At 47.2% G+C, this 12,818-nt stretch overlaps 1 protein-coding gene across 2 annotated transcripts in view; it reads right to left on the bottom strand.

The window, feature by feature from the left end:
* LOC105001199 (probable phospholipid-transporting ATPase IIA) overlaps positions 1 to 12,818 on the bottom strand; it is a 60,574-nt gene that overhangs the window by 3,623 nt on the left and 44,133 nt on the right. For both annotated transcript variants that reach the window (XM_010857380.1, XM_010857375.1), the window contains exons 10-13: positions 11,774 to 11,850; positions 7,314 to 7,474; positions 6,935 to 7,077; positions 5,861 to 5,973 (exon numbers count right to left, since the gene is read on the bottom strand). In XM_010857380.1, coding sequence (XP_010855682.1) covers positions 5,861 to 5,973; positions 6,935 to 7,077; positions 7,314 to 7,474; positions 11,774 to 11,850 — 494 coding nt within the window. The remainder of the gene's footprint in view (positions 1 to 5,860; positions 5,974 to 6,934; positions 7,078 to 7,313; positions 7,475 to 11,773; positions 11,851 to 12,818) is intronic.

Here is a 12,818-nt window from a genome sequence, read left to right on the forward strand (position 1 = left end):
CCCCCCCAACAAAGAATGCCCCCGCCATGATCCCGTCATCGCGGCAAGGCCGGGAACCAGACACGCACCCTCTGCTGCCACAAAACCAGGGTCAGGACGGTGAGACCAACCTGTGCAAGTGCTCAACTGGAGCCTGTCGATTTAAGATTTGAATTTTTGACTTTCGTTTTGAGTTTTTTAAATACTGCATTACAATATGATTTGTCTTAATGACTGCGTTTTTTTCCACCTCGATGAATTTTCCTTCCGAGGTGCATTCCTCACTCTACCCCTACCTGGCCCTGTTATAAAACCACTCGAAAGGGCCATACCCACGACATGTGTGGGGAGAGGGAAGCGGGACAGTGTTATCCTAACAGTGGGTCTTAGGCAGAAGCGCTTCACTGAGCAACCAGGAAAGATTTTAAGAAATCTAAATATATATGCCCAGGTCCCGGTCACTTAAAGAATACAGTAGGGTCCAGGCACATATACATATTTTTCAATTCTACACATAATTTTGATCCTCAGTCTAGTTTAAAGGAATTACAAAAATATAATGACTTCTTGTTGGAAAGAAAAAAGAACCAGAGAAAGAGAGAGAAACACAGCAGACATCTCCGCAGACGCACAAAGGCAGTCAACCGGCATGGCGTTTTATGCAGTCAGGTGTTGGTACCGGGAATCTCTGACTGATGTGGATACAGGTGACCTCAATTTTTTTTCTTTTTACCGATCCACATTAATTTATTTTTTCTGTAGTCAAAAAACAAAAAAATGCATCTTAAGAAAGGACTGGAATTCTTTTTTAATGACTAAAAAACAAAGTAAGCTCTGTGTCCTAGAGAAAAACACACGAGTAAAAATTCTTCCCTGAGAAAACATAGTCTTCTCTGTGCTCCCTATGGATGCAGAAAGCAAGAGACGCGCCAGCTGGGCACAGCACCCACTGACGGCCGAGCACACGCCGCGCACGTCTTGTGCAAAAAGTAAAGCACAAACTCACACGCTCACCAACATACTCGTTAAACAGAAAAGGGAAAAACCGCTCAGTAAATTCCAACTCTACCAAGTCCTACAACAGAGACAAACTATTAAGTGAAAAATCACAGTTCACAGATCAAAATATGTGTAACAAGGTGAACTATGTTTTTTAAAAAAAAATAAGAATGTACCCATATAAAATAGCCTAGAAGAACACTCAAAACCACTAGTCTTGGTTTTCTCTGACAAAGGACACCACGTGGCTCCCAGTCATGATTTTTCTCAGACACATGTATCAATAAAAGTTAAAGATACTTCCACTTGCCAGGGTGAGTAAAATAAAACAGATGATTCCATATTCCAGGCAATATACACACTGCTGCTGCTGCTGCTGCTAAGTCGCTTCAGTTGTGTCCGACTCTGTGCGACCCCATAGACGGCAGCCCACCAGGCTCCCCCGTCCCCGTCCCTGGGATGCTCCAGGCAAGAACACTGGAGTGGGTTGCCATATTCTGACCATGTTGAGAAAAAAATTTAAGTACCTTTCCCACATGTGTATTCAAGTTATACTGTGCATTGAGAAACGGCAAAAGATTATAAAATGACGTGTTAAAAAGAAGAGAGCATATTTCACAGAGTTAGCTAAAAGTTCAAAATGACATATGCTGAGGATTATAGATTTTAAATTATAATTATTTAAAATTACAGATTCAAATTGTTGTATCTGTTTGTCATAAAGGAGCATGAAGTGCTGACACAGGCCGCAACCTGGAAAAACCTTGGAGATGTTACGCCAAGTGAAATAAGCCAGGTGCAAAAGGTATTGATTGATTCCAGGCATCTGAGATGTCCAGAATGGGCAGACCCACAGAGACTAAAAGTAGACGGGTGGTTGCCAGGAGCTGGGCAACGGTGGGAGTCTAAGAGGTAGGGAGGGTCCCTCTTTGGAGTGGTGAACACACGCTGACATTAGATAGCAGTGGTGACTGCAGAACACTGAGGATGTACTAATACACCCTGACCCGTACGTTTAAGAGGACAAATGTTATGGTTTGTGAGCCATCTCTCAATTTTTTAAAGGTGTCAGTAAGTGAATCAATAAGCCAGAGGAAAAATCATCACATCTCCCTAGCCTGTCATGGGTTTCCCTCATAATGTGTTGGCCATTTCTTTGTGGTTTGTTTGGGCCTGTATTAATCATCTGGAGTTTCCCTGCAGGAATCTTGTAAAACCACCTGCCTTTTTTATGAGGTTAATTTAGTTAAATAACATCCCTAAAACCAGTCACCTAGACACTCATAAAACACAGTCTGTATTCCAATGTTTCGAAAATAAACAATTCCAGAATTCTGACTCCTTCTGAAGGACACTTCAAGGACTGTACCTGACGAATGTTCGTCTGATAAATTGAGGGAGGGTCCCAGGTCAATCTTCATGCTCTTAGTAAGGTTTAAATTTTGCTTTAATTTTGAAGATGAAACTGAAGTGTGCGTGAACACTCAAATCTTTCTTTCCTGCACCTCCACGGGTCACCTTGCACCCTCTGCTTTGGAGTTCACAGATCTAGAACAGCGATATTCTGAAAAATAACGGCGGACCTTAGATTCAAGGTGGGCTTCCTAGGTGGCGCGGTGATAAAGAATCCCCCTGCCAGTGCAGAAGATGCAGGACCGATCCCTGGGTCAGGAAGATCCCCTGGAGAAGGAAATGCAATCCACTCCTGGGGAACCCCAGGGACAGAGGAGCCTGGTGGGCTACAGTCCATGGGGGTCACAAAAGAATCAGACGTGGCTGAGCAACTAGATAATTAGAATCAAAGCAGCTGCAGCGCCTCTGTTGCCCTTTGGAATCACCTGGTTCACCTGTTAAAATTTGTAAGTCCAGCCACCACTCCGAGAGCTTCTGACTCGGTCCCTGGCCATCTCACCCAGGAGTTCCAAACGCTGTATTTAGGAGACACTGCTATAAACATCCTATTATTAATCCCTAAAGGGCAGATGGACGGCTGTAATGGGCTCAGGAGAATCCCACTGAGGGGGTGGGTACAGTGTAAGATTGGATTGTGGGGATGATTCCACAACTCTGTAAATTTACTTGAAAAAAGCATTAAACAGTACAGTTAACATCGCTAAATGTTATGGTATGTATGTTATACTTCAATAAAGCTGTTAAACACACACACACAGGAAAGGCTTCATATTTGTCCTCACAAAAGAATCTGTGAGGCAGCTTTTCGCTGTCCAGAGAGAAGGGTGCAGATGGCCTCCCTGGGGGAGGGGTGTCCACACCAGCCCCAGCCTCTCCCCATCACACCCCGTTCTTTTAAACCAAGGCCAGGATGGGCAAGTCAATTTATGAGCCTCTGCTAAGGAAGGGTGCTGAGAGTTCACCGTAAAAAAGGCTGTTTTCTGACTCTCAGCACTTGACAGAGAGGCTTATCTGCGCTCCCCCAAAATGGGCCACAAAGCTGAACCAGACAAACATCGGAGAAAGGGTGGCTTCTGTCAGTATCACGAGCTCTTAAAAATACCAGGATGGGCAGGGGTGTGCCTCCTGCCAGGGCTCGTACTGCAATGCACGACGCCATCTAACGTAACCGTCGGCAGGCCGGCACCGCTGACACGGGGCTCCGAGGGGGGCGGGACCCGGCCAGGGGCTGAGAAGCGTGACGATCCACACGGTGACCCCTGCGGGGGAGTCCGGAGGGCACTAGGGGGCGGTTCAGAGGGAAGACTACTCCAAGACATAGAAGTGAAGTGGCCGACCCTGGCCGCAAAGCTGCAGGCCGTGGTGTACTGGGGTGAGCGGGAGGAGAGGCTGAACCATGGGCGAGGGTGGGGAGGGGATGCAGGCCACGCTGGACACCACAGACCCTGCTGCCGGGACCAGGGCGGGGAGGAGCGAAGCAGGGAAACCCTGCAGGGTCTCTGCAGACAGCCAGGCAAGGGAGACTGCAGCTTCTGCCTGTTGAGCGAGAGGGGATGACAACCAAAGCCAAGCAGGTGGTCTAGGGGGGCAGGCCTGTGACTGCAGGCAGGTGGCCACTTCCCAAACCCCCAGACGGAGCTCACAGGGCAAAGGGGCACTGTGCTTACAAAGACGAGAACGACTTTGAGCACACAGGGGATGCAGGGAGAAGGACGGGATGTGGGTACACTGCTCTCCTTATGCGTGAGCAGGGATGCCAAGGATTCCAGGCTAAAGCTCCAGGTCGGGTCGATGCCGACACGGGAGCCATCAGCTTTGACAGGGTGGCAGAAGCTGGCAGAGAGGGAAGCCCCCTAGAGAGTGACACTCGGAGCCCAGCACAGACCCCACGACACGACGTTGGGAGATGGGTCAGACAGAGGGGGAAAGGAACCGGGGTGGGCTGTGGCTTCTCCCCCCAGCCCAACCGCATCCTTGTGATTTTCCAACAGTCTTAAAGTCCATCTTTGAAAAAGGTCCACGGATCCATTTAGAGTCAAGCCACGATGCCCACACAGGCAGCCAGCGGAATGGCAGGTGCTTCGTGCTGGCTGTAGGTAATGACTCGACGTGGATCGAGCGAGTTGTTCTTCACGTAAAACCCACACTCGCTTCCAGACTCTGCTCCCCGCCCGCTGCGCTCAGGAGATGCCCCGGACGTCCAGGTGTGCCCGCTGGCAAACGTCCCAGAAAATGAAACGTTGACTCTGACTGTGCCGCTAAGCACGTAGAGAGTCCCTCTCCGATCCTTACACAAAAATACATTTTTAACTGGCCTTCTGACTACAGAATCAGTATCTACTTGGACAAATTCAAGCAAAATATGGCCTCTTTATTCTCTTGTCCTCAAACCACTGTCATAACCTGTAGCTGGTCTAATGCGATCTATGTTAGCTCTGGGTGTGTTTTCAGAATTACCAAGGGAACTGCTTGTTTATCATCTTTCTTTAACACACAGAAGCGCATCTGAATGAGCCAGAATCTCTAGGGGATCAGGCCCAAGCCAATGTCTTTTGTTTTGCTTTTATTCTATTTGTTTTTTAAAACATCACTAGGAATTCTGATGAACAGCCAAGGTGGCAATCCACCGGTCTAACATTTTAGGACTCTTAGGACACTTACAAGTAATATCTTTCTCTAAAAAAAAAAAAAAAAAGACTGGTTTTGAAAAATCTTGTAGCAGGGGAGAAAACCAGAAGCAGATAAGTTGATAGTCATTTCTGATCATTTCTTCCACGAGATTGCTGAGTTGAAAAGAGATGAGGAACTAAAGCTCATCAGTTACACCGTGATTATGTCACAGGCAGTCCAGTAACTACTGATTGCTCTTGCTTATAACTGGGGAAAAGTAAACATGTCTATAAGCTTGAAGGAGAACCATCACACTCTCAGAGCTTTTTCTGCTGCTGCTGCTAAGTCGCTTCAGTCGTGTCTGACTCCTAGCGAACCCAGAGACGGCAGCCCACCAGGCTCCCCCGTCCCTGGGATTCTCCAGGCAAGAACACTGGAGTGGGTGCCACTGCCTTCTCTGTTTCTGATACTAGTTATTGGCAAATAATTTTCTTCCATGTTTCCCCTACCATCCATTAGTCGTAGTTCAGTAGATCAACCTTTGGGATGAGGAAGACAGGAAGAACCTCAACTGCAGGTTTATTCAAAATATGAAGAGCCAGTGATTGCCACGGGCTTGGAAGGAAAGGTGGGTGGGGGGAAGCGAGGAGTGACTGCTCGTGGGTATGGCAGTTCTCTTTCGGGTGATGAAGATAAAAACAGATTGTGGCGAGGGTTACACAACTCTGAGTATTCAAAACAACCCACTGAGTTGTACACATTTAATGGGTGAATCATATGGCATTATGAATCCTTCCCAATAGAGATGCTAGTAAATATTTTTAAAAATCACTTTGGGTATCAAAACAGAAGGCTTTACCTGGGTGTAAATACTAAAAATGTGGCTTTGAACTTCATCCATTGAGTCGAGGCCATAGGCTACAGTGCCAAGATGGAGCCGTTTGAAAACCATCTCATTCTGGGTAAGAGTTCCTGAAACACAAAGCAAGGAGTAACTGTGCCTGCATCCTAAAGCTCTTACTATTATTAACAGTAACAAGAGTTGTTTGTTTTTGTTTTTTTTGAGAGTTTACTCTATGTCACACGCTGGTTTCAGCACTGCTTCTGCTGGAGTAGACATCTGTGATATTCTGTCAGCCTGGAATCCAAGAATTTCTTCTAAAAACAGAATCTTAGAGGTCCAGGGGAAATGATCATCCTTGGTCCGTGGGATGGTCTAGAGAGAATGCCAATCAGAGTGCCTGACTCATTCCATTGGCCAAGAGGGCGGGGCATGACATACACGAGGCCAATCAGATTCAATCTTGAAGGAATCAAAACCTTGACCAGACAGACGCACAGACAACAGGTGAGTGCTGTCAAGTCAAGAGACCATCCTGATACTGACACAGCCAGAACTTGCCTGGTTCTTCTTCCTGAAATCTAGCTTTGCTCTGGCTTCCCAGATCTTTGCAACAAATCCCCTTTTATCCCATGTTCACTAGATGGCAGAGATGAAGGTTGAACCCAGGTCTCCCCACTTGCTCTCAACCACTACAACCACCTCGTAACGTGACAGGTGCTAGACTGTAAAGAGGCATTTTAAGATGTGGTTTCAGGGTCAGGACTTGAAGCCAGTCTGTCTGAGTTCAAAGTCTACTTCTACCACGATATGCTTCTGACAAGTCATGCAACCAAGTCACTTAATAACTCCAAGCTCACAATATCAGGGGAGGATTAAGTGACCAGATACAGACACCCAGAACAGTGCTTTTCCACACGATTAGCACTCAGTAAGGCTTTGCTGCTATCATCATCATGTCCACCAAGGAGTCTATCTTCATTCAAAGATGAAGAGGATAAAAGAACTGCAACACTCATCTCTAATACCTCCAGAAAGATAGTCCAAGCATCTTCTTTGACTTTGAATCCTGCAAGGGCCCCGGACACTCACCTGTCTTGTCTGTGAGTAGGTAGGAAATCCTCCCCAGCTGCTCAGGAATCGTGCTAGAGCGAACCACAGTCCCGGGGATTTTCGAGTCCCGGCGAATGACCCAGCTGTACACGATCTTGCCCATGTCCAGGTTCACACGCAGGCTGGGCAGAAAACCAGAGCACACGGGTTAACAGGACACACACAAAGAGCTGCTTGTATCTCAACGCCGATTCCAACACACACACCGCGGGTGCCGTAACATCAGCACAAATGACACCCCACCTGTTCCGGGTCACCCCTTACAAGGGACCAGCTCCTTCTCAAAACCACAGAAAGCACAACCTTCAGAGAGACAGAGACGCGCAAACGCTGCGGCACCGGCTCGCTCTCAGCGCACCTGATGGGAATGATGTTGGAGAACAACAGAAGGAAGCGGATGATCTGCAGGTACCAGCGCCCGGCGAAGTGCTGGAGGGCGACCATGACCAGGGCCACCACCACCAGGGCTGCGAAGAGGATCTTCGTCAGGCAGTTCACCTCCAGGTCAAACAGGCCAATCTGCGGGCGGCACAGATGGAAACTCGTCGTGAGCTGCTGCGGCCCACAGCCCGCCCGGAGGGCTGGGCCTCCCCCTGGACACCTGCACCCTGGGTGAGACAGCAGGCTCTGTGGATCCCCACAACTTTGGGTGAGAATACTGGGCTCCACGGAGTAACCGACATCCCAGGGACCTCAATGAATCTCATTTTGATTTTTTCTTAATGATTTAAAGATTTAGCATGGAAACATATAAGCGGGTCACTGCTGCCTTCGGTGGTGCTGTGCTCTGCATGGCCTCCACCGTGCTCCCAGCAACCCGTGAAGTGACCCAGCTCTACACCACGCACTGGTTTTGTATTGCATGGAGAGTCAGGGCACACATGACCCGTGGCATCTGATTTTTAGGTGATGCATTCCTGAACATTACTATTTTAATGACTATATTTATCTTAATACATGATTTTAAAGAATGGAACCAGCCCATGAAACTCATCACTTTGCAGAAACACGGCCCTAGATAAGGCTAAGACCTCAAGTAAGTGGCATTTATAGTTGGAATATGGTTGGAATACAAAATAAAGCAGAGCAAAGGCTCACAGAGTTTTAACAAGAGAATGCACTGGTCACAGCAAACACCCTTTTCCAACAACACAAGAGACGACTCTACCCATGGACATCACCAAATGGTCAATACCGAAATCAGATTGCTTATATTGTTTGCAGCCAAAGATGGAGAAGCTCTATACAGTCAGCAAAAATAAGACCAGGAGCTGACTGGCTCAGATCATGAACTCCTTATTGCAAAACTCTGACTTCCATTGAAGAAAGTAGGGAAAACCACTAGACCATTCAGGTATGACCTAAATCAAATCTCTTACCATTATATAATGGAAGTGACAAAGAGATTCAAGGGATTAGATCTGATAGAGTGCCTGAAGAACTATGGATGGAGGTTAGTGACACTGTACAGGAGGCACTGATCAAGAGCATTGCCAAGAAAAAGAAATGCAAAAAGGCAAAATGGTTGTCTGAGGAGGCCTTACAAATAGCTGAGAAAAGGAGAGAAGTGAAAGGCAAAGGAGAAAAGGAAAGATACACCCAGAGTTCCAAAGAATAGCAAGAAGAGATAAGAAAGCCTTCCTCAGCTGTCAATGCAAAGAAATAGAGGAAAACAACAGAATGGAAAAGACTAGAGATCTCTTCAAGAAAATTAGAGATACCAAAGGAACATTTCATGCAAAGATGGGCACAATAAATATTGGACAGAAATGGTATGGACCTAATAGAAGCAGAAGATATTAAGAAGAGGTGGCAAGAATACACAGAAGAACTATACAAAAAATATCTTCATGACCCAGATAACCACAATGGTGTGATCACTCATCTAGAGCCACACATCCTGGAATGTGAAGTCAAATGGGTCTCAGGAAGCATCACTACAAACAAAGCTAGTGGAGGTGATGGAATTCCAGTTGAGCTATTTCAAATCTTAAAAGATGATGCTGTTAAAGTGCTGCACTCAACATGCCAGCAAATATGGAAAACTCAGCAGTGGCCACAGAACTGGAAAAGGTCAGTTTTCATTCCAATCCCAAAGAAAGGCAATGCCAAAGAATGTTCAAACTACCACACAATTGCACTCATCTCACACACCAGCAAAGTAATGCTCAAAATTCCCCAATCCAGGCTTCAACAGTACATGAACCATGAACTTCTAGATGTTTAAGCTGGATTTAGAAAGGGCAGAGAAACCAGAGATCAAATTGCCAACATTTATTGGATCATAGAAAAAGAAAGAGAGTTCCAGAAAGACAGCTACTTCTGCTTTACTAACCATGCCAAAGCCTTTGACTGTGTGGATCACAATAAACTGTGGAAAATTGTTCAACAGACAGGAATACCAGACCACCTCACCTGCCTCCTGAGAAATCTGTGTGCAGGTCAAGAAGCAACAGTTAGAACTGGTCATGCAACAGCAGACTGGTCCCAAATTGGGAAAGGAGTACATCAAGGCTATATATTGTCACCCTGCTTATTTAACTTCTATGCAGAGTACAGCATAAAAAACGCTGGACCGGATGAAGCACAAGCTGGAATCAAGACTGTTGGGAGAAATATCAATAACCTCAGATACGCAGATGACATCACCCTTACGGCAGAAGCAAAGAGAAGCTAAAGAGCCTCTTGATTAAAGTGAAAGAGGAGAGTGAAAACACTAGCTAAAAACTCAACATTCAAAAAACTAAGATCGTGGCAACTGGTCCCATCACTTCATGGCAAATAGATGGGGAAACAATGGAAACAGTGAGAGCCTTTATTTTGGGGGGCTCCAAAATCACGGTGACTGCAACCATGAAATTAAAAGACGCTTACTCCTTAGAAGAAAAGTTATGACCAACCTAGACAGCATATTATAAAAGCAGAGACATTACTTTGCCAACAAAAGTCTGCCTAGTCAAAGCTATGGTTTTTCTAATAGTCATGTATAGATCTGAGAGTTGGACTAGAAAGAAAGCTGAACACCAAAGAATTAATGCTTTTGAACTGTGGTGTTGGAGAAGACTCTTGAGAGTCCCTTGGACTGCAAGGAAATCAAACCAGTCCATCCTAAAGGAAATCAGTACTGAACAGTCTTTAGAAGAACTGTTTCTGAAGCTGAAGCTCCAATACTTTGATCACCTGATGCGAAGAACTGATTCATTTGAAAAGACCCTGATGCTGGGAAAGATTGAAGGCGGGAGGAGAAGGGGACGACAGTGGATGAGATGGTTGGATGGCATCACCAACTCGATGGAAATGAGTTTGAGTAAACTCCAGGAGTTGGTGATGGACAGGGAAGCCTGGCTTGCTGCAGTCCATGGGGTCGCAAAGAGGCGGACACGACTGAGCAACTGAACTGAAATGATAGTTGTAATGATGGTGGTCGTGGGGATTGTAACGGTGAGGTGAAATGACTGATATTTTTTCACGGTACTGACAAAGGAAATCATTCTGCAATATTCTGACTCTAAGAAACTGGAGGAGGGGTGGGGCTGGGCGGGCGGGTCCTGTTGTGTTCAAGCAGTAACAGGGCCATTAGGTCAACTTCCAGAGCTGACTCTGCAGGCTGTGCCAGAGCCAGCAGCTCGGTGTGGGTTTGAATCCAGGTCTATGCAGCTTTGCCAGAGTACGGTGCTTCTCCAGGCCATTTCTCCTCTTGAGAAGAGGCTGCAGACGTGTGCTGACAGGCTGGTGTAAGGATTAAAAGTGATGTGGGTACAGGGTGCCCAACTACACGTGGCAGACAGTAAGGACTCAGCTGTGGTTGTTTAGCTGCTAAATCATGTCTGAATCTTTGTGACCCCATGGACTGCAGCCCTCCAGGCTCCTCTGTCCATGGGATTTCCCAGGCAAGAACACTAGAGTAGGTTGCCATTCCCTTCTCCAGGGGATCTTCCTGACCCAGGGACTGAATCTGAGTCTCCGGCACTGGCAGGCAGATTTCTTTACTACTGCGCCACCTGGGGAGCCCCTCAAGACTCAATACTTCATTTTAAAACTTTTAAAATGTTATGTATTCATACACAGGCAGCCCTTGTTTAACTGCAGAGAGCTTTGCAGATACCATGTTTTTTTTACAAACTGAAGGTGTGTGTGCCAGATAAGAGTTAGTATTTTCTAGCAATAAAATATTTTAAAATTAAAGTGTGTACATTTCTTGAGACAATGCTTTTCCTGCACACTTTAACAGACTACAGAATAGTGTAAACATAACTTATATGCACTGGGAAACCAAAATACTCATGTGACTTGCTTTGTAGTGATACGCACTTGACGTGATGGTCTGGAACCCAACCACAATATCTTCAAACACGTATTTGAATATGTGTTTATGTATTGTGTGTGTAAATATATATATGGGCTTCCCAGGTCACGGCAGGGGTAAAGAATCTGCCTGGCAGTGCGGGAGACTAAGAGACACGAGTTCAATCTCTGAATCGGGAAGATCCCCTGGAGGAGGGCATGGCAACCCACTCCAGCATTCTTGCCTAGAGAATCCCATGGACAGAGGGGCCTAGTGGGCCACAGTCCATGGGGTTGCAAAGAGTCAGACGCAACTGAAGTGACTTAGCACAGCATACACACACACACACACACACACACACACACTTATGCACAAACATGTACACAAAAAGACAGTAAGTGTATACGAATGAAGTCACACTTTTAGGGGTTCCTGTTTTTGAGTCTTGCTTCTCACCCCACCAACAACAATCATCGAACCACATCAGTCAGAAAGTTCTGGCAAGAAAACACATCCCACAACCGTGTACAGACCTTACTGCGAGGATTCGAGGTATTCATGACACTCCGGAGTTCTCTCCCCGTGTAAAGAACAACACCCACGACAGTACCTAAGACGAAGGAAACACAACCCAGAGAAATGTAAATGCAGACAGGCAGGCTTTCAGAGGGTCTGACGCGCCTGAGAACACCTCTTCTCAGTCCAGTGTCTGCAGTGCGAGAAAAGTCCCCGAGTTTACACCAGGGCCAACTGATGTCTGTGTCCACACAGACGGCAGGAAAGCTCCCAGCCACGTGTGGCCATTCACACTTCAATTCAGTGAAAAAGACAGTGAAATACAGCCCCCACTTTCATTAGCCTCATTTCAGGCTCAACAGCCACAGAAGGGCAGCGGGCCATCCAGCTCGGTGAAGGCCCAGGGCATCCCCACTGCTGCTGAACGTGCCCCGGAAGGGCTTCCCTGCGGGCCCAGTGGAGGAGACCCGCCCGGCAACGCAGGGGCAGCAGCTCGACCCCAGGCCTGGGGAGATCCACACGCCGCGGGGCAGCTAAGCCCGTGCCTCACCTCCTGAGCCCCGCGCCCTAGAGCCTGCGTGCCGTAACTGCTGAGCCGGGTATACAGAGCCCACGCGTGGGGCAGCTAAGCCCACACCCTAGAGCCTGCATGCCTAAACTGCTGAGCTGGGTATACAGAGCCCACGCGCAGGGCAGCTAAGCCCGTGCCCCACCTCCTAAGCCCACACCCTAGAGCCTGCGTGCCTTAACTGCTGAGCCAGGTACACAGAGCCCACACACAGCAACAAGGGGAGCCGCGGCAACAGGAAGCCCACTCTCTGCAACTAGAGAGAGCCCAACTACAGCAATGAAGGTCCAGCGCAGCCAAAAATAAATATAAATTAATTTTTTTTTAAAGGCGCAAAAAAAATAAAAAATTAAAAAAAACAAACAAACAAATAAAAAGGCACACCACTGGGCATTGCTGGCCTGTGGGCCTGGCTGCCTCGGAGAACAGAAGAGGTCGGGGGGAGGTGGGGGCCTGTCCTTCATGCCACTGGCCTCACAGGCTTCCCGAGGGGG

The sequence above is a fragment of the Bison bison genome, unplaced genomic scaffold (genome assembly GCF_000754665.1).
Source record: "Bison bison bison isolate TAMUID 2011002044 unplaced genomic scaffold, Bison_UMD1.0 scf7180017854867, whole genome shotgun sequence".
Taxonomy (NCBI): Eukaryota; Metazoa; Chordata; class Mammalia; order Artiodactyla; family Bovidae; genus Bison; species Bison bison.